Source organism: Leptidea sinapis, chromosome 45, assembly GCF_905404315.1.
Source record: "Leptidea sinapis chromosome 45, ilLepSina1.1, whole genome shotgun sequence".
Classification (NCBI taxonomy): Eukaryota; Metazoa; Arthropoda; class Insecta; order Lepidoptera; family Pieridae; genus Leptidea; species Leptidea sinapis.
In genome coordinates this window covers 7,586,097-7,612,277 of record NC_066309.1, presented here as the reverse complement: position 1 = coordinate 7,612,277, position 26,181 = coordinate 7,586,097, and the positions used below count along the sequence as shown (strand labels likewise).

The following is a 26,181-nucleotide window of genomic DNA, read 5'->3' as shown; positions in this document are numbered from 1 at the left end:
TGGAACAATTTCGTCTTTGGCAATTGAACTGCAACCAAATTTTCATTAAAAATAGATAAACTATGAAATTCTGGCTTAGCAATTAAATCTTGTGCCCCTTGAATTTTACCCTGATTTTCGCAATGACTCAATAATTTTACATTTACTCTTTTTTCAATATTTTCCTTTGTTTTTCCAAACACTGAGTTATTCATTAATTTATAAAAATCTTTTTCGAAATCAGATGTGGCTAGTTTACGCATGTTTGTATTTAAATCTATATAATATTGTAACCATGCGCTTTGTTTGAATTTTAAAATTCTATGAATTTTTTGTAATATTAAACCCATTGTCAGACATTGCTTTAAATTTCTGTAGTGAATCACATATTTAATTTTATTACGAAGGTTTGGAACTAATTTTATGTCTTTTGTGTTACCAATACATATATTCTCGGGGCATAAGGGTAGGTCAGAATGTAAATCATGCAGTTCAATAGGATATTCTAGATCTACTTCCAAAATAAAACCATATTCAAAATCATCAGAGACATCAAAATTAGTTGTGACATCTACCCACTCAAAACCTCCTGTAGGAAGGAATTGAGACATAGCCCATCCGTAAAGGTTATTAGCATCAAAATAAGTTAAAAATGAGTTTGGTGTGTCTTTATCATATTCTCGCATATATTTGTTATTAGCTTTGGCATAACGATTGCTACATTGAGATACACCTCCTCGAATGCCCGATCTAATAAAAGCTATTTGTTCAAAGTCTTGAAGTAATTCTAATTTAATTTTTGTGCATTTTAACATAGCATCCCAACTTAACCCAGGTGCTGTATAATAATGAGCTGGATCTAGACCATATGTTTGCAAACATAAGGCTCGGAAATTTTCAAACACATCTGTTAAAAGTAAAACATCGGTTTTAAGATATAAATCAGAATAATCTGACATATTTTGACAATGAAAGTGTTGCCAAACATCCTTGGCATGTTCATAATCTTCATCGGAAATATGTGTGTCGGTTAATGTATTGTAAAATTTATCACGACTAGGGAGTGCTGAAAGTTTTAAGGAATCATGTGATGTCATAAATTCATATGGATAAATTCCTTTTTTTCTAAGAAGTAAAAAATCATTATTATTTGGAAAATTATTTTTTAATATTTGAAATTGTTCTTCCTTCAAATTTTTGACAAGTTTGTCTAAACTACAAGGTAAAAATTTAAACAAATCAACGAATCTCAATTGAATTTTATGATTATTTAATTTTATCGTTTTTGTGAAAGAAATGTACTTTTCTTTCGTTTGTGGAATAATATCAATTTCCCCTTCAATAGAATTTAATGCATGAACAATAAAATAAGAGTCATATTGACTAAGATTGTGTAAAAAAACTGGAATGTGATAAATGAATTCTAAACATTGTCTTACATACTTCGTGTGCAATTCCTCTAAAATTTCCTGTATGCGAGTCAAAGTATAATGCACATTCACCATTTAAATTAGATTGACATATAAAGCAGTCTTTACATTTCGAAATAATTTCATTATCATTGGAAGTCAAAGGTTTTGCACTTATGACAAAAGGATTTTTTGTGCAAATCACTTCTAAATCTTTATACAACTGATTTATAAAGACATGAGTATAATGAGGACCACTATATGTTTCATATTTTGATAAACTATCATCATATGTACATTTGATATAGTACCCAAAACTATAAACTTCGTGTTTGTGAACATTAGTTGTCTAAGGTTTTGATGGATCGTTAAAGCATGTCTGAATTGGATTAAGGAAAGCTTCAGAATCCGCGTATATAACAAAGGGTATTTGTAACATCTTATTAAATTTATCAAATTTTAAGACAAAACTTATTGAATTAGGCGTTACTTTGCGGAAATCCATAATTATACAAATTATTTAAGTTTTCTTTAGTGTTAATTCCGCCAATATTTGTCTTTAAAACAATCCGACACGTGTTTCGCCTCTACACGAGGCATCCTCAGGACGTGTTGTCTCGCCAAAATCTGGCACGAGACTGAATCAAATGAGTTTTTTTTTTTTTTTTTTTTTTGCGCCCAAGCAAGGGAATGGGCTACCCTCCGGGATAACGACGGGAGGGAGGTGGTGAATGCTCTGTGAACATAGCAGCGGAAGGCCGCTAGTTTATGTTGTACGGGGTGGCAAGATGACGCGGGAATAGCAATATCTGTATATGACGGCTTTCTATAGATTTTGAATTCTTATTTATTATTTATATATTTTATTATATAATATTGGCGGAATTAACACTAAAGAAAACTTAAATAATTTGTATAATTATGGATTTCCGCAAAGTAACGCCTAATTCAATAAATTTTCTTAAATCGGCAGGTATAGCTGAACAGGCGAAATTATACATCAAGTTGACCAAGCTTCAGCGTCTGGCAGCCCAAAACGTTTGGTTCAATCAACAGTGTAAACATCTAAAAGTCATCCCTAATTACATCAAAATCCGATCTAAAACACATTCACGCGCAAGTACTATAGCCGTAAATAAATGTAAACAAATATGGTTAAACGAAGAGTGCCGATATTGGTTTTCAGTTAGAGACAATCTCAAGCTTCACTTGAGAGTGTTATATTCCGAAAGAAAACTTAAATAATTTGTATAAAATTTTAAGACATTGGTTACACCAATCTTTTAAAGTTTTTTCTGTATTAGGCAATTCCACTTTAATATGACAACAATCATTCAATTGATGAGCTGATAACTTATCATTTGTTGAGAAGTGTAAAAGACAACCGTCACAGATGTAGATTGCATGTTCATGGTTTGAAATTTGGCCACTTACTAAACGCGATAGGTTTTTAATGTAGCAAACATGATTAATGGTTCCGTGCGAAATAAATAATAAATTGATATGAACAATTTTCCGTGATTTTGTTAAATACAATGGACCAACTAATTCATGTACTTTCTTTTTACAATTGTATTCAAGACCAAAAACATTTATACTTAAATTATTTAACCTTTCTACTTTTTGTATATCTGTCATTTTAACAGGAAACGTAACTCCGTTAAAATTTAATTTATTTGAATATTTACTGTAAGATGAAACTCTCTGAGAGTTCTTAGTAACTGGATACAATGCAGAAAGCAAAGCCCATTTAAAGCATAAATCATCCGAGTTTTGTACATTTATAACACTTTTTTTAAATTTTTATTTCTTTAGGTAATTTGATTTGGTTATGTTATTATTTACTCTGATTTCCGCGAGTGTTACACTTTTAAATAAAACACGTTTAAAAGATAAAAACTAGTGTAATTGAAACTGTGTTTTTTTAAATATGTTAGGTTGAAAAGATCGGCCTGTCTGCGTTAATACTCTTTGAATTGTGCTTTGAAACACGATATTTACTGCTCTGTGTGTGTGTAAATGTCTATTCTAAAGGCATATTCACATACTTCAATGCAGAATTATTTGAAGTTTTCTTCAAGTTACATTGAAAATAATTCCAAATTTGTAATTGTGGATTATGGGTATCGGCACCTTTTTCTGCCGTGAAGCAAAAATGTGTAAGCATTATTATGGTTTGGTCTGAATGGCACTGTAGCTGTTCTTATTACTGGGCAAATGAGTCTTAACAATTTATTTCAAAAATGTTTTATTAAATAAAGATAATTCTAATAGACTCCTATTAAGAAATTGTTCTTCACGGATTTTTTTTGTCAAATATGGATATCTTTGACCATCCTCGTATTAATAATATGTACTCCATTCCCGGACCGGGTTTTGTACCCGGCCTGGGTATGGAATGGGGCAGTTATTGAGTTTTTCGTAGGAAATTTCTCACTAGCAGCCCATAGTTCAGAAATGTAGATGCTCGCCCCCTATTACGTGGGAATTAAACATAGTGAAACGTGAGTGGAAAAAATACACCTCTAACCTAGTTATGTAATTTCTTATTTTGTTTATTCGTTTCAATAACAGGAAGTAAAAAATGAATGAATAAATACATAGACACAAGCCACATTTCATGTAGTGTGCATACTCCTTAATCATAGATTATTGTTTATGTTTAAGTCCATAGGTAGGTGACCTCATTCTGTTTATAAACAAAGGCCCCGCCTAAGACTGGCAGTCTCTTTAAATTTAGGGATGTCTAAGAAAAGAAATTGAAAAATAATATTTTTATTTCGTAGGGAAGTCTTTTTCTTTTTTTTTTATTTATTTATTAAAACTTAAACATCACCATACTATTGCATATGACCCAAATAACGTACCATTGAAGGGATGTTATACCCTTTCTGGTTCACGTTGTATAAAAATGAATTGCTGTTCGTTAGTCTCGGTAAAACTCGAGAGCGGCTGGACCGATTTGGCTAATTTCTGTCTTGAATTGTTTGTGGGAATCCAGAGAAGGTTTAAAAGGTAAATAAATATGAAAATGCTTAGAATTAAATAAAAACAACAAATTTGTTATTCCTTTGATGTGTCCCCCGTCCTTCAGAAATCAAATTGAAGGAATAGTTTCAAATGAATAACTAATTAGAATTTTTACATTTCTTTCTAACTTTCTCGGGAGGTGAAAAACAAACTTAATTTTAGCTACCTAATTTTACGATTTAATATTTGGTAGGTCTGAGAATCGGTCGTCATCTATTTTTTATACCCAAAAAATTTTAATTCTTGATTTTTTTCTTAGTACTTAAGGCAATACAATGTTTGCTGGGTCAGCTAGTATTATGATAAATTCAAAACTAGCATCTCGGACAACAATCGAACTTTCTTACTGCGACTATGTAACTGTGATATCAAGCCGGCGCGGCGGCATCCCTGTATTATAATATGTAGGCATATGTAACTGGAAGTCTGTATAGCTCTATATAGAGTTGCCTAGGTATTGTATACAATATATGGCAAACTTGGGCCGATCAGGCAATGTATGAAATAATATTATTTTCATACTTTGTTTGGGCATTTAATACAATACCGAATACGCAGCCGGTACTGTGTAAGATACGGGAATCTATTTGAATATTGCAAAGAAAGTAATAATCTTTATTGATTGATCCTCTTTTTTCGGGAATAAAATTTATCAAGTATTTATTAAGTATGTAATTAATCTGTTTGGAGCTACGCAAAAAAGATGTAGAAATAATGTTTGATATTTAGTTACTTTGGGCCGCCGTGGCCGTCTGAGAAAAATGAACATTAAATATAATATACTTGGAATAGAGAAAAGTGTTGATGGCCATTTCTGGTTTCTTTCATCGGTTGTATTTTGGGGAACTTAGTTGATGTAAAATATTTAAAAAGCTTATTTTTGAATAATAAAATAATTAAAATACATAAATCGCATTATGTATCATTATCATCTTCCATCCATTTTTATTATTTAATTATTGACACATTATTTTTGCATTTCAACCACTGTTCCAAGGGAAAATAGGCAAAGATTAAGTATACCATGAAGTGACGCGGCAAGCTCTTTTTTCCTCTCTAACCATGAAAAAAACGATAATTAAATTTAAAAAAAAATTGTTATGTTTTTTGAACATTTTATGAACGATGCGGGAGTCGAACCCGTGACCTCTCGCATTCCGTGCGAGCGCTCTTTCCAGCTGAGCCAGTCTTTGATCTTTTTGTTTTCAGTTTTATTTGTGTTATTAGCCCCAAAAATGAGGGTATCACTCTAAAAACATAACAAGTTGCTTAGATTAGCAATATCGACATCTCAAGTCAATTTTAAAGTAGATCGTGTAGCCACACCTTGAAGAGTTGAACAAAGCATACAAGATTTTATAAACGATACGTTACTCGAACGGTTGGCTCAGTTGAAAATAGCGCTCGCACGGATCGCGAGAGATCGCGGGTTAGCGTCCTGCATCGTTCATAAAATTTTGTTTTCAGTTTTACTTGTGTTAAATTAATAAAATTACTAGAGAGCTGATTCAATTTCTTTAAATTCCATGCTTAATTACCATAAACAATGGTATAAATACTTACCAATTAAATTCTTGACTACATTAGAACTAGCTTCCCAGGAGTATTATATTGAGTACTTAAGTAACACTCTTTGTCGATAACAAAGCTTCAGATTTCATTTATAATTTACAGGGATCAAGTGATAGCGGTCAGGCACAACGCCTTATGGATAATGATAGAATTGTTTACACTTTTGTCAAGTTTTGTTATCAACGTAGTTGTTGTACTAATATTTTATACTAATTCTAAAAATGCTGCTTAGGTTCTTAGAGTCATGTTAATATTTCATGCTAGAGATTGTCGGCCATTTTGATTGGATTGGAGTCGATTGACGTATTTTTTGTGTATGAACAGAATGGAACACTAAATTTTACAGGGAGCTGGCGCAATACATTAGTGAAAACCGTCAATATTTAATCCTCGGTCACACTTACAATTTTATTACACGTAGGCAAATAATTTAATGTTAGAGATATGTAGTAAAATATGACATATAATGAAAATAAATGTTAGGTACTGTTGCGTCGAATGAGTGAAATGTGAGTTAGTTAGTTACAGGCATATTATATTCAAATTCAAATTTAATTTCAAATATTTTTATTCAAAATAGGATGTGAAATCACTTATTTAAAGTCAAAAAACCACCATCCATTCCAAAATGAATGCCTCAGGCCTGAGAAGAATGGGCGCAACAAACTCAGCGGGCTTTTTTTTTCATCAAAAATATGTTTTACAATTAAAGTAACATTTACAAAGTAACATTGTACAATTAAACTTATTATTTCATAGCCTGAGGGCGGTTGTAATCATTAAGAAAGTCATTTATGTTATAGTAACCTTTACCACCCAAACTTGTGTCTTCTATCGAGTCCTCTCTCGAGAAGGTCGCGGAATGGGGTAAGTTGAACCTTGTCCAATTTAACCCCCAGAAGACTCAAGTTTGCGCGTTTACCACTAAAAATACCCCATTTGCCGTATCACCGCTCTTCGAGAACACTTCCCTTAAAGCCTCGCCTAGTATCGGAATACTGGGTCTCGAAATCTCGAGCAATTGCCAATTCCGTGGCCATCTGGAGGGCAAAGCCAAACTGGCTTCAAAGAAACTGGGCGTCATAAATAGAGCACGGCAATACTTCAAGCCGGCCCACATTCTAGCGCTCTACAAAGCGCAGGTCCGGCCTCACATGGAGTATTGCTGTCATCTCTGGTCTGGCGCACCCCAGTATCAGCTCGATCCATTTGACCGCGTGCAACGCAGAGCAGCTCGAATTGTCAGGGACCCAATACTCTGTGAACGGCTGGATCACTTGGCGTTGCGTAGAGACGTCGCTTCACTGTGTGTCTTCTACCGCATTTATCACGGGGAGTGTTCCGAAGAGCTGTTCAACCTGATTCCTGCCGCCGAATTTCACCTTCGCACGACACGCCACAAGTTACGATATCATCCCCACCATCTGGATGTGTGGCGGTCCTCCACAGTGCGGTTTTCAAGGAGCTTTCTTCCTCGTACCACGAAGCTGTGGAATGAGCTTCCTTGTGCGGTGTTTCCGGGACGATACGACATGGGTACCTTCAAGAAAAGCGCGTACACCTTCCTTAAAGGCCGGCAACGCTCTTGTGATTCCTCTGGTGTTGCAGGAGAGTGTGGGCGGCGGTGATCACTTAACACCAGGTGACCCGTACGCTCGTTTGTCCTCCTATTCCATAAAAAAAAAAAAAAAAAACACCCAAACGTTTTTTAACAATTCTTTTGAATAACGTAATACTTTTGTTTTGAACATTTTCTGATATCTTGTTGTAAAAGCAAGCAGTCATATTACCGAATAAATTATTCATTAAACCATGTCAATATAGTTTCTAAATTTTTATTAATAGTCATATTATAATTATTTATCGCTTTATGCTCGTCAGGAATAATTATGGATATGTCATCTGCAAATAATACACAGTTATAGTCAACCACATCGGGTAAATCATTCAAATAAATTAAAAACAGTAAGGGTCCCATAAGACTTCCTTGAGGAACTCCAAATTTTCTAATTAAGTAGGGTGACTTGTATGTAGTCATCTCCAGTTTCTCATTTATGTTATTTATTTCTACAATTTGTTGTCTATCGGCTAAATAACTTTCAATCCATTTTAGAGCAGGGCCTCTTATACCATATTTTTCACATTTATATATTAAGATATGATGATCAAAAAAATCGAATGCTTTTGACATATCAAATTTAATTTGTAATTCAAAGAACTATATGTATTTATAATACTATTATTTAATAAGTATAAAATAGTGCTTAATGGTTTATAATTTGACGCAATTGCGCAATTTTAAAATGTATTTTTAGTATTTTCTACGCAAAAAAACCGCTAAAATCATATCATTTTAGGTTTCGAAACGCAATTTTATTTCGTTCATTCTTTAAACGCCATTCAGTAAAAGGCACTTCATGGTACGAATTTTAGTGATTCAGGTTAGGTATCTAAACTGAACTGCATCGGATTCGCATCGCTTATTAAAAGTTGATGGTAGGCCCTAGGTCTGTCACATGCGCTTCGAAATTCATGTCTGTCTCATGTCACTGCGAAAGTCTGGCCATATTTTATGAATTGTTGTATTCTGGTCTGGGCTAGATCGCATGGCATTGCGAAAGACATCACTTGATTAAACGTCTTTTACCGCATTACCAAGGGCAGTGTTAGCTCTCTTTGAGCTGATTTATCTTCACAACACCCGCCACTAACATGATGAATGTCATCTTCGCCATTTTGTTGTGTGGCGTGGCGTTTGTCTATCTTTATCTTCAAACTATGGAATGATTTTACTTGCGTGATTTTTAGGGCGATACGACATGTCATTTCAACATCCAAAAAAAGTGATGCCACAATCTTAAGAGCCGGCAACGTTTGCGGGATCCCTTGTTCGAGCAGCTTCCAGATGGAGGATGTGATGATATCCTAATTTGTGACGTTCCGTGCAAAGGTGGAATTCGGCGACAGGAATCTGGTTAAACAGCTCTTCGGAACACTCCCAGCGATAAATACGGTAGAAGACACACTAACAATGGCTGTAATATACATAACAAATTAGTTTATAAGGTGGCTGCATTCAATATACGAATTGTGTTTAAAAAGTATCAAATATTTCAAAAAATTAACTGTATAGTTAAAAATATTCTATATTTAGAGCTTAAAATCATTGTTTGTGTAAGGATGCTTCATGAACATGATGGTTGTGATTGCTGTCACAATTTGTAATCGAATCCAAGGCAAAGGGCTTACATGATCCAATGACCATTTGGGATTCTCGACAAAGCTGTGTCCAGAAAGTTTCAGTTACTTTGTCGAGTTCTTTCTTATAGTGTTACCTATTTGATATAAGTAATCCCGCCTCGAAACTTGAAATCGAGTACACTTAAATGCTGCGAGTTCTTATCATAATATAAAGATCCAAACAAGAAAATCGCTTAGAGAGTTGTCACATAGGATAATACATTGTGTGCGTGCACACTAACAGCCTAACGCATTTGCGACGGCGGGCACGATGTACCTAATATATGAAAACGCCCCATGTGTCCATAGTGTAGTGGAAAAAAAAATACTGCGATTAGATGCTATAACATTTATGTAAACCCTAAAATGAACTGAAGTGTATATGAAAAACGAACTGATGCAAAATGGCTACTTTTCTTTAAGAGCTGTCTCTGAAACCATAACAACATGCAATAAGTTTATTTTTAAATACTCTTAAAGATCTCAATGTTTAAAAAGAACAAAAACCATTTTGTACTAATAGGTTTAATAAGTTGTTAATAAATTTCAGTTGAGCTCAATCAGATTGATAGTACAGAATCCTCAGTATAGTAAACTGATGGATCTGTATCTGGACAATAATAAGATACATGCTGTCAAGGAGCTGGAAGGGTCAGAGTGGTTTACAACATTCAGAGTCCTGAGTTTGCGAGGGAATTTATTAAAGCAGGTTTGTTTATTACACTTACTATCAGCACATCCATAACAATCTAAGAGGATGTGGTATTTGCATGAAATTCTTCGCATGTTCCTACTTCTGAGTTCCCATTTTATTTCTAATATTTGATAGACCGTAATGTGTATTATAAATGACTACATAACATTAACAACATCCTTATCACTGATTTATGATTACAAATAATTGGAAAGTCAAAAGGTACAAAAAAATAGTATGGTTTATTATTTTGGTAAAGAAGAAAATAATCTATGAACATGTTATGTAATCAGTTAAACCTATATCATATATGTTTTTATTAAATAAACCAATAAGAACTAATCAGCAAAATAAAGCACCTATTTTTTTTTTAAGTTTTATATCGCAAATGTGTCACTAATATTTTTGCATCTTTCATTCTACAATCAAATACATTTCAAAAAATTCAATTTTCAAATGGACCATTTGACATCAAACAGCAGATAAAGGACAATGGCGAACCTCCATACAAATTTTTGTTAACTTCTTCTTGAGCGTATTAGTATGAAAAATATGTAATAATATAGAGCTTGTATTGCTGAGTTGATTGACGCTAAGAATAAGACTGTAGCAAGTCTACAAATAAATATATTTCAGTTAGAAGTTTTTGAGGTTAGCACTGACCAAATAGCATCTTATGAAATAAAACAAAATATACACAGTATTTTTACATGTATAATAATCTATAGAGTTTATAGAAGCCACCAGGCAATTTGGAACACTAAAACCTATTTAATAAATCATGTGAGGAATGATATATTGAAATATTCTTGTCTTAGTATTTTGTAATCTCTTTTGAAATATCCATTGCATTGGGTGGTGGAAGTGCCACCACCCATCTGCAAATGGTAACACAACGACTTTGATTGGCTTGAGCTGTTGTCTACTGGTGTTCACCTTATAACAGTGATTCTGGCATAAATGCTCTATAGCCATAGTTTTCTAATAAACTGATACTATCTCTGAATCCCCTATCTACTATAAAAGCGTCACCATTTCTTAAATACAACCTTAGAGCAGAATTCTCATGATAAAATAAATTATTCATAATGACATCATGTCAAAAAATTAACACGGAAAATAACCAGGAAATACACAAAAGAACGCGCGCCAACTATGAACTAACAAACACAAATAACATGACAGTGACAAGACATTAAGAGATAATATTATTTTTCTTGGTGGTCTGCAGCATAGTGAGTGGTAATTTATATGCTTTCGTGCCATTTTTATTGTATTTTTGAAGACTTATCATATAGGAAATCAAAGCATTAGTATGCAAGACAGACAAAGTAATTTTAAGTAAGTAACAGGATAGATATAATAAGTAACTCTACTTGGTCTAAAGACATAAGTCCAAGCCAAAATAGATAAATACTGACATTTCAATTACAGTCAAATGCTCATTAGAGTAATAGTATTCTGTGGTCAAATGGCTGCTTCTTAAGAAAAAGACATTTGAGATCCTTTTTTTAATTGAGTATTTTTTTCCTGACTTAACCAGGATTAAATAGAAGTCTGAAAAATCTTATGAATTTATAATATGTAAATTCGTAATAGTGACGTTTTAATACGCTAAATAAATAACTCAACAATTATTTCGCCATTGTTATTTATAAGCTTTGAAAGAACGTGTATTTTCACGGCCTAAGCATTATAATCACCGTGATTTTTAGTTGATTTGAAGTGGTTGGGACCGGCTGTATTACTTGTGTTCTCACCTTTTACGACCCCATTTATATTGTATTTAATACTCTGTATAATCCGGTATTCTAGAATACATGGGCATTGAATTTAAAGAATACTTTTTTAAAACATTTTATTTTGCACAAATGGCACAATTCAGCACAGGTAGAGAGGTCGAGCGGAATTACCTAAATTAAAGTTTTGTTTTAGATTTCAATCAAGTTATGTTTTGTTAATGTTTTTTATTATATTTCAGATCCCTGTTTATGCATTTGACAAGGCCTTTCAAGTGAACAACAATATAATGAACGTGTTTCTTGGGCACAATCCCTGGCGCTGTGATTGTCATTTTATACCTCGCTTCCAGGGACTCCTGCTCAAGTACAAGAGGATTATACGCGACCTTCCAGACATAAGATGTTCGAAATCAGATGATAAAACTATTTCACAAGTACAGGTTCATACGTTCTTAGTATCTATCGCTATTTCTTTTCTATTACTAACGGCCATTCCTAATATACTATCTACAGATAGAGTTACATTACTACCTTCTACTGTCAGTAATTAGCTGTCAATAATCTGAAGCTGTGCCAATATACCCGATAAGTCATTCTTATCGCCAATTCACTGTTGCAAATTTTATATAAACTTCTATCGCTGGTAAGCTATACGTCATCACGTCTCATTGACAGACAGCGTGTACGGATAAGATGAGTTACCGTCGATAAGTTTATTGGGACAGAAAAGTCAACGATAGTTACGATTTTTTATCTCAAGTAGGCCACAACCGGAGATAGATTGAATATTGGGAACGGCCGTAAGACTGCGTAGTCCATCAGTCAGCAGGCTGTAAGGACAGCGGATATTTTTTATAAAATAAATGTGACGGCACGAGCTAGGCGTACATCTGATGAAGACTTATCGTCTTATGGCCTGCCTATTACAATGCAGTGCAGCTCAACACTTTTGATTGAACCCAATACTCTGTATAACGTAACAATTGCGTTCGTTATTCCGAGATATAAGATGTTAAGTCTCATTAGCCCAATAATTTCACAAGTGGGACGCTCCTTTTCACAAGATGCCGGCTAGATTATGGGTAGGTACCACAACGTCGCCTATTTCTGCCGTGAAGCAGTAACGTGTGAACATTACTGTGTTTCGGTTTGAAGGGCGCTATAGCTAGTTAAATTACTGTGCAAACGAGACTTAACATCTTATGTCTCAAGGTGACGAGCGCAAGACAATGCAGTGCCGCTCAGAATTTTTGGGCTTTTCAAGAATCCTGAGCGGCACTGCATTGTAATGGGCAGGGCGCATCAATTACCATTAGCTGAACGTCCTGCTCGTCTCGTCCCTTATTTTTATTAAAAAAAAAGGTACCACAACGGCGCCTATTTCTGCAGTGAAGCAGTAATGTGTAAACATTAATGTGTTTCGGTTTGAAGGGCGCTGTAGCTAGTTAAATAACTGTGCAAACGAGACTTAACATCTTATGTCTCAAGGTGACGAGCGCAAGACAATGCAGTGCCGCTCAGAATTTTTGGGGTTTTCAAGAATCCTGAGCGGCACTGCGTTGTAATGGGTAGGGCGTATCAATTACCATCAGCTGAAGCTCGTGTCGTCCCGTATTTTTATAAAAAAAATCTGCGACGCCCTTTGCACCAAACCAAAATAATACTTGCACGTTACTGCTTCACAGCAGAAATAGGCGCCACCCCTATACTTACCTGGTAGGGAACCTGTGTAGCCTTCCTAGCCTGACCTGTGAATACTGTTGCCATATAATAAAATTAAACTACTTTTATAAACGGATCTTGTTCACAATTTAGCTTTTTATACTCTAATCAAAGTAGCCAAAGTTACTAAGTTAGTTAGACTTTGGCTTTCTGTTAGTATTAGTTAGGGACCTCGTCAAAATCAGTCCATACGTATCGTAAAATAGCCGTAACATACACACAGATTGCTAGAATGTTCTTTTTTCAACTTCTAATGTGTTTAATTTTTGTAATTCTGTTATGTCCTACACTACTTTCCGTAATGGCGTCTATTTTGTGTGATGGTGGGCGGGAAATCTTGCCATCCGTTCCCCTCAAGATAATCGATCCTACTGTCTATGACCTTGAGAGTCCTTGGTAACCTCAGGGTTTGGATTGGTTGGTGCCACAGGTATGTGCATAGCGAAAGCATGGTATTCCGGTGTACTTACTGTGTGATTTTGATATTGAGCAGATGTTTTTAAAATGGCCGAGACAGACAGGGAGGTTAACGGCCGTTCCCAATATACTATCTACAGATACAGATAAATTATTCCTTTCTACTGTCAGTAACTAACTGTCAATAATCTAAAGTTGTCCCAATATACCCGATAAGTCATTCTTATCGCCTTATATTGGGACGCGTCAATTGAAATTTTCATACAAACTTCTATCGCTGGTAAGCTATACGTCGTCCCATTGACAGACTTATCACGTACGGATAACGTGGGTTACCGTCGATAAGAAAATTTATTGAATTAGGCGTTACTTTGCGGAAATCCATAATTATACAAATGATTTAAGTTTTCTTTAGTGTTAATTCCGCCAATATATGTTTTTAAAAAATAGTTTCGCCTCTACACGAGGCATCCTCAGGAAGTGTTGTCTCGCCAAAATCTGGCCCGAGACCAAGTCTCGTGTCGTAACACCTGTCGAATTGTTTTTAAAAACAAATATTGGCGGAATCAACACTAAAGAAAACTTAAATCATTTGTACCGTCGATAAGTTTATTGGGATAGAAAAATCAACGATAGTTAAGATTTTTATCTCAAGTAAGAGATAGACTGAATATTGGGAACTGAAATAAGCAATATATAAAATTTATATTGTATAAGCAATCCAAGTGCATAGCTATCAACAGGCACTTGAAGGACCGACGAAGTAGTTGAGAGTTTCGTGAAATATAACATTATATCGTCACATTTTAAAGTGTGCTTGTAATTTATGGGCTTTTGATTTTTTGTTAACTGTAACGTTATATTCGTCTGTTTGAATACACTTTGTTTCACGGCATAATTTATGGTAAACGCATTGCGCGGCTGTATTCTTGCCAGTTTGAAAGTAGATTTACGGTTGCTTTTAATAATCGATCTCTAATCTATGATTTTAAAATATATTTATAGAAAACGCTCATCTTTCACGCTCAAGCAAATAAATATTTGTATGATTTGTATAACTTAACAATTCTAATAGTCACCAATGGATGTTAAGTTCTGTACAGGACACAGCAATAGTTACGTTCCAAGGCTCTTACTCAACAGCTGAAAGGGTTCGTTGGGTATTAAGTGTATAGTTTTTAATATTAGTAGAAAGTAGGAATATTTGCTGTCTTCACATCTATTGTTTGTGTCATAGTTTCCAGTCCGCTTAATGTAGTTTAGAAAGCATTAAAAAGATGTGCAGATGCGGTCAGTTACTTATTTTTTACGATATGTCCAAAGTATGGCCATTTTAGCAGTTTAAATAGTATATAGATTCCTTTACAAATAATAGGATTGGTGAGGATAATAAAAAAAGGGTTTACTGCGTGCTCGTAGCTCGTCGTGAAGTTCCTATAGTTATTGTATAAGCATCTGTTATTGTAACATTTCTCTTAAATGTGTTGTAAAATTGTGTTCTTAGAAAAATTGCACAAGTGGAGACATACGCTTGAGAGACATGCTTCTAAGCCGCTTCTACTATCCGCTTAAGAGTAAACTCCTCCACGAGACAGGAAGAAAGAAAGTTATTACTATAACGGGTTCCTGTATAGTATAGTATATTCCGCCTGTCATTAGTGGTAACTGTCAGTGTCGATAGTATAGATATGTTGCTGCCGCCACATGCTTCAAAGCCGCTTCTACTATCCGCTTAAGAGTAAACTTCTCCACGAGGCAGGAAGAAAGAAAGTTATTACTATAACGAGTTCCTGTATAGTATAGTATATTCCGCCTCTCAATAGTGGTAACTGTCAGTGTCGATAGTATAGATATGTTGCTGCCGCCACATAGTTCCATTACCGGTCTCTTGGCCTTACTTGTTTCATACAGTTTTAGCTAATTTAATTATTTCTATAAATTCACCAGTGGTAATTACAATAATGGTAATAACTGAATGGGTCTAAGCATTTATAATCGTTTATAATTTTGCATAATCGCGACACAGGCGAATTGATCTCCAAAATAGTTCTGCGAGAAGGTCATTCAAATAAGTTCACAGGTTTATGTGGGCATCTAGGCACTCTAAAATTAAACATAGACACAAGAAAGGAGTTGTCATAAATGTTGTTAATACTTTTGTATAAGAAAAGTAAATCCAACAACGTAGGGACATATTGGATTTACTTTTCATATACAAAAGTAAATCGAATATGTCCCTACGTTGTTTCAGAGTTTGTATAATTATATGTATATATTTATTAATATGTAAGTTTGTTTTAATCAATCGCCACGCGGCATATTCACTCTTGGTAAATTATAATGGCCAGTCCGTTTCAAGTACATATCACCAAAACATTCCATAGGTCAGTAATTGCAATACTAAAAGCAGGGCATTATATAGAATTACGATAGAAACGATAGTTTGTTAATCAAATATCTCGTGTAGTTAAAGCTGTTATTGTGTCCTATTGTAACGGTTTCTATCAAAGTTTGCAAAATATATTTAGGTCAAAAGGGGTGCTTAATGCTTTGCATGCCAAAAATGGCCGATATCATTGATACATTAAAACTATTTACACCCATTGTTACATGTTTTCTAGCAAAATAAATAATTTATTTATTATTTATTTATAAAGGCAATCAATTGTTAACAATTAATTGTTATCAACGATGCTACTAACAATGGCTATTTAAGATCAGTTGTCAGAAGAAAAAAAGTATGATCTTTTTTGACTTTATCCGTTATGTATGTACAAAGATTGTTCCAACAATTTATTCCCCAAGCTCCTTATTAGAACGTTATGCATTCGAAGGCAGAATACTGACTGAATTGGTGTGTGGTAACTGACTAAATGTCAGTCCAATTCAGCGTAATCCTGTACTTTGTGCGAGATAGCATTAAATATGATCTGGTAGCGGACCACGTCGGATGGTTCGGCTTGGGATTATCAATTTTTTTACATCAGATTTTTGTACAACCCTTCCAACTCAACCAACTATCCGTGCGTGAAAAATCTTTAAAAATGGTTCCAAGTTGTTGTGTTATACGAGAGTAATTCTAAAAATTTGTTTCAGATTAGTACAATGCCACTGGGGAACGTTTGCAGCAGCAACGAAGTAAAAATGCCAATAAGTACATTAAATATAGTTAATTTAGTCCTTACCTTTATTATAATATTGATACTTTCAAAATTTCTTTATGACTGGCACAGATTTAGAACCACGGGAAAATTACCATGGATTTCATCCATATTACCTTGATGCAGAAATCTTAGCTAATAAAAATGGGCTGGTTACTTTTAAATTCGGAGGGCCTGAGATCCATCAGTTGTTTTATTTAAATTCCAATTGCAAAATACTAATGTATTATTTGTATATAAAATTGATAAATAAAAGTTTAATAGTTATAGAATACAGTCCACCAAAAAAAAATTAAAAAGTTGCTTAAAAAAATGCCATTATTCGACTTTCTGGTCCATGTGTCAACAGTATGGTCATTTAGCAGTTTGAAAGTTTGTACAGTTTTTTTGGTTTAAACAATAAGTTTGGATTGGATATTAGATATTTACTGCGTACTAACAGTATTGGATGGGGTGTAATGAACCTATCGATATTGTTTTAGCTTCATTTTGTCCAGAATTCTCTTATGCATTTGTTTTAACTGTTTCTTTAGAAATTTTAGTACAAGGCAGTTCAATTCAGCGGGTTGCGAAAAGGTGGAAGATATTGACAGATGTATAAAGGTTAAACAAGTACTAATATACAACTTATACAGGCTGTATACACAATCGGGAAATTATACAGGCTGTTCCAAAAGATAGTGTCAAGCATATGTTCAGAATAAGAAGATGTCTAGGATTACTCGTGTTATGTGGAGACTGTCTTAAACTGTTACCTACAATATCAATTTAAGATAATAATATCATTACAAGGAAACAGAGTAACGAATTAGAATTAGGATCGAGATAGAATTTGTGGATTTTTAGGGTGTAGGAGTTATTTTGTGGTTTCGAAGTGACTGAGATTATAAGTGCTTGTTGGGACGAGCGAAGGGAATAGTTTAATCATATTATGAAATAAGCTAATACAATGTCATATCAGGTTATTAATTAATTATTAGAAGTACATACATGTAGACTGTAAGGAGTATAAGAAATTATGTAAAATAGTGACATGAACTTAGGTAAATATGTGTTAGTACTTATGTAATACACTAAATAGTGTGATCCGCGATTTTTAATAGTTTTTGAGTTATTATTACTACTGTTCGCGAATTCTGATTAATCAGAGTATATATTTTGTGAAAGAAAAGTCGATTACTAAGATAAGTGCTTGCCTTTTTTTGTTGAGTCGTCAAGCACTTTCTTGGTCAACTTTTATCAGCAGTTTCGAAAAAATGTGAACCAGTTGAAATTTCCAAAGTGGAACAATAATATAATGTTTCGGTCACAAAAATTGTAGAAGTTATTAACAATTCACTGATAAAAGCAGTGGTTGCATTCCAAAAGGAATTCTAAAGGAATCAATTTTGAGAAAATAAATGCCTTGTGTGCCTTTTCACTGCTGGACAAAGGCTTCACCCAAAGATCTCCACGACGATCGACCCTGCGCTGCCCTCATCCAACGTATTCTGGCTATCTTGTCCAGATCATCGGTCCATCTTGAGGGGGCCTACCAACACTGCGACTTCCGGTACGTGGTCGCATTATTTATTCTTTTTCTTAATTACTCTTAATACATAATATTTCTTATAAACTGATTACTCTGTAATATTTGCATATTATTAACTTTTGTTATTGAATGTACATGAGATAAAATCTATTCACTTTTGTAAGCGCTTGTACTTTTAAGCGACCATTTGATAGCGACTATTGGAAATCATTGTTTAGATTGATATTCTTAGTAATTTAACCACTAAATTGAAGTCCATGTTATTGTTTGTTTAGATTACTATTCTAGTTAATGTTTACATTATATTGAGTTATTAGGTCCTCCACCCGGCCATATAGGCAGTTCCTCATAGTTCTTCATAGCTCATGGTTCCTCGAGTAGCTCTCGTAGTTGAAGTTCCTTCAATAAGTTATTGAGAGTTAGTGTAAGAGTTGTGAGTAAGTGCATTTTAATAAACTCTTATTTCGCCGTAACTCTGCCGTTGTCATTTCAAGACCCCTCTGACCAACCGAACATTACAACTCTACTAATAATGTTTAACATTTACATCGTAATGACTTTGTCTATGTATTTTTCCTAAATATTATCAGTACGTAATTAGTAACGACGCGTTGTACTGTTAAATATATTGTTTTCTGTTCCCATGTTTAGTTATCTTCAATACATTAGTTAAGTAAACAATCCTTTAGCATAATATAAGCTCTTGCTAGAGCTATAGCAGTTAGTCAGAAATTGAATGTTTTAGATGTAACTTGTCAATTGTAAATTGTTATAATAAATATGTTCTTTTAAAAACAAGTTTTCTTCTCATCACGTAACACACGGCCGTTAACCCATACACTTTAAGTTTGTCGGTACAACTATGATGCCAAGCCAAATGTAATAGCAGGTACCTACACTCGAGACGCGTGACTTTGAGCGGGATAGCTTCGTCTAGAACCAAACAACCCAAGCGGGCAGGCACCGACTTAAACCCTATAAATAGGTAGCACATACAATTAATAGTATTTTATTAATGTTAAAGGTTTTAGATTTACATTAGAGGTGTATTAAATTAAATCTCTATTAAGTTATTTTATACTTTTGAGTTTTGGATGTAGGTTTTTTAAACGTAGATTTTTCGTAATATAGTATTTAAATATTTTTTAAAAGGGGCAATTTATAGCACAGCAAACGTATAAGACAACTCAGTAGTCTGGAGGCCATTTGGCGTGCCCCGGGCACGACCTATATATTTTTGTCAAACAAAAAGAGACTTCTTTGTTCGTACGCTCGTATTTCATGTCGTTAAATCGTTTAAGATTAGAATTTCCTTTTAAGGGTTCCATATTCGAAGGTTAACCCTGTAAGCAGATTCCATTGTCCTTCTTTCTATCAGGGGAGTGCATCACATAAGCCACAATAGTTGGAAAGCGCAGATTTTTAAGGTGTGCAAATATTGCAAGCAATACTTACTGTTACAAGGCTATACTGTTCGGTCTGGTTTGTCATCTGTACGTCATTGAAAACCTTTGGTTATAATATTCACTTCGGTAGGCTCTCCCCATAATAATTCTTAACATTGGCTGAAATTATTTTTATCCGAATTCGAAAAGGAGGAGGTTCTCTCAATAACAATTAACAATTTTTTTCTCAATTACATTGCTACTATAAATACTACATTTGGGTTGGCACCGACTTCAAAACTATCAATGTGTAACACATACAAATAATACACTGGCCTGCCAAAGTAAATATCACACTTTTCCAATAATTTTTTTTTCTTAACTATAGAAGGTAAAGATTTAAGATTAAAAACGTTTTGTTGCAAATTTTATAGGCTTTAATTCTTAGAAACTAAAATTATACATTAGTAACATTTTTAACTTAGAAAGATAAAACAATGAAAATAGAAATTTTTAGTTTAGTGTAAAAAAATTCAACTAAAATGTATTACATGTTATTTAATTTTTAATAACTGGTATTGCCTCCTCGAGCTCTGATTACAGCTTCCAGCCGGTTTGGCATACTGAACACTAGGTTTCGGAGCCGATGTTGGGGAATATTCTCCCATTCTTCTACCAGGGCCTGCTTTAGTGCCCTGAGGGTAGTAGGTGGTGGTCTGCGATTTCTGACTAGCCTCCCAAGCTCATCCCAGGCGTGCTCAATCGGGTTGAGATCAGGACTTCTTGATGGCCAAGCCATCACGCTGATACCGACCTCCTGAATATACTCTTGTACGATATGAGCCGTGTGTGGCCGGGCATTATCATGCATCAGCATCGATCCATCACCCATATTTGCTAAATACGGCCCTGCATACTCATTGAGAATCTCTTGAGCATATCTTTGCCCAGTGAGGGTGCCATTTGCTATGGCTACTAGCTCTGTGCGACCTTCTGAAGATATGCCAGCCCATGCATGTACACTGCCTCCACCGTATTGGACTCTTTCTGAGATGCAGGTTTGAAGGTATCGCTCACCAGGTCGCCTGTAAAAACTTTGCCTCCCATCAGAAGTGTAAAGGGAGAATCGAGACTCATCAGCAAACAAAATTCTTGACCATTCTTCTTCATCCCACTGCATGTGTTCACGGGCGTATCGCAGTCTCGCTACTCGATGCTGTCTCTCGAGTTTTGGGCCACTCGTTGGTCTTCGGGGTTTCAAATTTGCTTCAGCAAGTCTTCTTCTCACTGTACTGTCACTAATGTAGTCCCTCCGGGTCTGAAGTAGCTGTTGCTGGACTTCAACTGCATTTTGGTGGCGATTTCTTAACACTGTGGAAATAATATAACGATCTTCTCGGGCACTGGTACACCTGGGTCTGCCATTACAAGGTCTCCTCAGATGGTGTCCAGTCTCTTCGTACCTTCGCTTTACCTTCTGGACCATTCGTACCGTCACACCCACCATTCTTGCAGTGCGACGCATACTGATGCCTAGTTCCAGAAAAGCCATGATCCTAGCACATTCTTCAACCGAAAGAGGCATGATAAATAAATGTTATGTGCAAAAGCACAAAATTTTAAAACAAGACCCATCGATCTTGAATAAAATTTAAAACAGAAAGAAAAATGTGAATGGTAAAATTGTAATTCGGAAACGTCCACTTTGAAAAAGGAATGGTTTTGTTTTTGAATTTTTTTTTCAGCCAATTCTTAAAAGAAGGTTACCGACTATAAAGTTTTTATGTACAAAATTAAATTCTCTTTAGAGTTCTTTTTATTTCGAAAGTATATCTTGAGAACTTAAAACGTTATCTTTATACGTTATATTTATTTATTTTATATCTATCTTTTGAAGGCCAGTGTAGTAAAGTGAAGGTTTGCATAAGAGGTGTATTAAATTAAATTTTTAGTTATTTGAAACTTTCAGTTTTTGAAGTCGGTTCTTTTAAACGTAGTTTTTTTTTCCTCTTACACTTTTTGTGTCGAAAACAAGCCGGGACAATCATAAAGGGAGCTGTTCAGAATACCAAAATACAAATAGCGTGTTACACATCCACACTGCTAGCATATTGATGATTTTGCATCGATTCGTACACCAACATCATAGAAACATGAAACACAACGTTCAAATAATCGCCGGCGCTGCAGAACGTACCGCCCTCACGTTACATCGATCGACACTAACGGCGCTAACGTAGCAACTCTTTTTTATGTTATAATTAGATTCATATTACACTTTTTGTTGCAACATCGAATAAAACAGTAGTTTAAGTAATATAATTATAACGTTTAATTATAACGTTATTAAATTAGATAAAGTTGTATTTTTGCATCTTTATTTGCATCCTTCGTAATGACGCCGCCATTTTGTTATTAGCAATAGTTCACTCATTGATATACCTACAAAAAACCCAAGATGCACAGTTGCGAACAAAAGTAAGACTCAAAACTGTCGCCAAACACTTGTCTATACTATAATAGGTACTTATAGTCAAACTATAAACAGTTTTTTACAAATTGAACTTTATTCACAAAAGCTAAAGTTGATTTCACAAAGGAGTCTACAAAAGGCAATAAAATTTTATGATCGAACTTCGCCGGTAGGACAAGGCATGGAGTGGAGACGTATATTTCTTATATATTTATTTAATTCAATGAAATAATTAGGTTGTAAGAGTTAATTGAATTGTGTTCTAAACACAATACATAAATACTTAGAAGTTTTTACAACTTTCATCTAAGAGTTAATGTTAAATAAATAAATATATGTTTTGGGTAGGATATATGTATAAATGAACGAAACATGTATTTATTAGATAAATTGTTTATTTTTCAAATATTGCAATTAAACTTAAAACTTGATTCTATAAATATTTTTTAAAAGTCTTGGTCATAATTTTTTCTTTAAAATTTTAAATGCATTCTTTAACGAAATGGTCTTTTTAACGAGCCTTGAATTTTTCTTTTTAAAATTGTCAATGACTTTTTCTCTGTTAAATAACTTTTTGCGGCATTTTTGAAGTTCGTTTTTTATAATTGCTTTTCGAGGTGTGTCTAAAATTGAGCCTATACTTAGGGAACTAGTAGGAGATATGAATTTCTTGTTATTTTCCGCGTCAAACAGTGAAATCGCAGACTATTCAGTATTAACGCCACCATCCGGCAATTGTATCTGTAAACAATATAAAATTTATTTATATCTATTAGCAAATCAAACAAATGAAATGTTTCATGATGAAGTACTAAGGTACTGCTAGGTTCCGTCCTTTTTCGATGATGATAATGATTACAAAAAATATTAAATTTAATGAAGAATACCATACTATTTTCACAATTTAATTTTTCTTATTTCCAAAAGTTACTTACCACTACAGTAGGAACAGCCGTTTTCAGACGACGTCTTCTGCCTTTTGCAGTTACATATATATCTTTGTCCAAAAAGTGTTCTGAACAAACGACGCCAGACTTATTCGGCTTATAAAAATCTTCACACCTCTGTTTGCTGACGATTGATGTCCATTGTCTACATCGTATTGGGTCACAAGGGAATCTGAAATATTAAAAAATTTAAGTAAATTATACACAGAAATCTAAAACCATATTATACCAACTTGCTTTGGCTTTTTAAATTTCTTTTTTTTTAACGTTTAAGTTTAAGTAAACGTAATATTTTAACGTACGAAGGGTTTTACTCAACAGGACAGGGTTCACCGGATGCTTTATTGTTTTGTTTCAATAGTAATTACAAAGTACAAGTTATGTTTGTGTATAAATTTAGAATTTATCTCTTGTTGTTGTGTAACCATTATATAATACAGTTTACTCAATGTAATTTAGAAAATATGTGTTGAAATGGCCATTTAGCAGTTTAAATTGTTATATAGCTTCCTTTATTAATTGGGTTGTAAAGGATAGAAAATAAAGGTTTACTGCATACTAGGGTATTGAGAAGAGTGTAAAGAATCCATAGTTGTGTAGCATCTGTTATTGTAAAATTTACCTTTAATTTATTTAGTATTTTTTGTTGCTTTCTAAAATAAGGAACACAGTTGGTTGAGGCGTGGGCTATTTCCCAAATTTTGGGGAATATGTGGGCAGGAATACACATGAGTAGGTATATATGCCCGTTTCTGAGCACGAACACGCTTCGACGATCCGCTTTTGTTATGAAGATACGACGACAAGAGCAGGACGTTCAGATGATGGTAAATGGTACGCACTGCCCATTACAATGTAGTGCCGCTCAGGATACTTGAAAAGCCCGAAAATTCTGAGCGGCACTACAATTGCGCTCGTCACCTTTAGAGATAAGATGTTAAGTCTCATTTGCCAAGTAATTTCACTAGCTGCGGTGCCCTTCAGACCTCCAACTGGTAGCGACGCTTAAGAGTAGACTAGTCTTGCACAGGTCAGAAAGACAGAAAGTTATTTATAACGAGTTCCTGTATAGTATTGTAATAGTTTTTCACTTTATAGTATTAACAGTATATAATATTATTAGAACTACTATATGTTAGGTTTTTAGGTGAGTTTCCGGGAGGGTTTGTCTTGCTCGCTTAAATGGCGATGCTCGTGACAGCCTCCTGGGACGGGTCGTCTACCTTCTCTAAGATATAGCAAGGTAAGCGATGACTGGTTTATGTGTTATGCTCGTGAACGAGCGCTGCCATTCTTCGGGGATTTTTAATTTTTTATTGATGATGTTCCATTTTAAGTTATGAGCTTAAATGTATGATTGCGCTCTTAATAGCTTTGCTTATTTGCAGTGTATGTAATATATAATATTATAAAACTCAATCTTCTTTTTAACATCCTTGTGAGGTTATCCAAGAAACTGAAAGCTGTGAGGTATAATAGTATATTGTTGCAACAATTTAAAATAATATGTAATTAACAACTTTCTCCTAATGTATGATAATGTTTACACAATTTACTTAAGCGCGCCATCTATCATTTTTTAAGACACGCACGAAGGTGAAAAGATTAGTGTACTGCAGCCACAACGGTCCACTGTTCCTTGATTCAGGCAGGATTCAACAGATGGCGATAATTTAAAAACAAGCAATAACTACAATAATGGTGACCGGAGGTTTACATAATAAATAGGCGAATAATAAGAGAAAATTGGTATAAGTATATAATTAATTGGTATAAGTATGTAATCAGAGAACAGGTAACGGGTTCGATGCCCGCTAGAAGCAATGCATATATTTTTACGTTTGAATGTTACTCTTAATGTAGGGAAGGATGTTTAAGCTTGGCTTAAATAATATAATCCTCACCTAATCGAGTAGATGCATGGCGTTCCTCCATAATGTGGCATTCAACGAATTTACCCCCGGATACGACCAAACTGTAGAATGTATTTTTAAGAGATATCTTCTTGTGAAAAAAAAAACATTTAAATTAGATTCATGTTGTGAATTGTCACAAAGATGGTTGGGTAACATACATACCTACAAAACATAGAAAATAACGATGAATTATTGCAGAAAGCCTGTATTTTGAAGCCTGAAAATATAAGAAGCCGGAGCCCGAGTATAGGATTATTTCAAAGCAGCCACTTAAACACTAACCGCATTGTAGAATAGAGGAGGCTTGTAATGCACGATGCGGTAGCGACCATGCGAGGTGAGGTAAGCTCGCTGTCTTAACTCGCGGTCTCATATGAAACAAGGTAAGGGCTTATGCTACGTTGCTACTGAATGAGAAAATTAGATAAAATGCGTTTGTTGACCAATTTAATTGGATATTACATCATTGAATGTGAATAATGTTGTGCTGATAAAAAACCTTTATAATATATATATGTCTATAATAGTAGCGGCTAAGGGATTTATTATGTGTGGAAGTGACACGAAAAGTAATCTTAGTCTGGCCATAAATACTTTTAGAATAAAAAATAAACAATATTACATTTGAATTTGGAATCTGTCATTTTTATATGATTGTTTTCTCTTTTTGGCGCCAAAACATTGTACAATATTTTATATTTAATTGGAGTGGGGTAATAATGAGAACCGAATCGCTGTGATTGCATTAAATTAATTATTAAATAAATCTCTTCATACGCTGGTATTAGTAAAATGTTTGTGTAACGGGCTATTAATAGGTATAATAGGACCTCCTCTGTTTGTAACAGAAAAAAATCTGGCCGTCCACGTAGTGATCTTACGAAAAAGGTGGTCAAAGCAATATGTGAAAGAATTCGAAGAAATCCTGTCCGAAAGCAAATGATTTTATCTACGGAGATGAAG

General features: G+C 34.3%; 1 protein-coding gene and 1 long non-coding RNA gene across 4 annotated transcripts in view; one reads left to right on the top strand and one right to left on the bottom strand.

The window, feature by feature from the left end:
* LOC126977400 (protein singed wings 2) overlaps positions 1-18,970 on the top strand; it is a 52,568-nt gene extending 33,598 nt beyond the window's left edge. For 2 of the 3 annotated variants that reach the window (XM_050826183.1, XM_050826185.1), the window contains exons 7-9: positions 9,781-9,939; positions 11,906-12,106; positions 16,902-18,970. In XM_050826183.1, coding sequence (XP_050682140.1) covers positions 9,781-9,939; positions 11,906-12,106; positions 16,902-17,087 — 546 coding nt within the window. In that variant the 3' untranslated portion in view covers positions 17,088-18,970. The remainder of the gene's footprint in view (positions 1-9,780; positions 9,940-11,905; positions 12,107-16,901) is intronic. The other variant, XM_050826184.1, reaches the window with a different exon arrangement.
* Positions 18,971-22,826: 3,856 nt separating this feature from the next.
* The window catches only part of LOC126977442 (uncharacterized), a 255,245-nt gene continuing 251,890 nt past the window's right edge, over positions 22,827-26,181 (bottom strand). Inside the window, exons 2-3 of the long non-coding RNA XR_007732215.1 lie at positions 23,291-23,474; positions 22,827-23,096 (exon numbers count right to left, since the gene is read on the bottom strand). This is a non-coding gene — a long non-coding RNA (uncharacterized LOC126977442). The remainder of the gene's footprint in view (positions 23,097-23,290; positions 23,475-26,181) is intronic.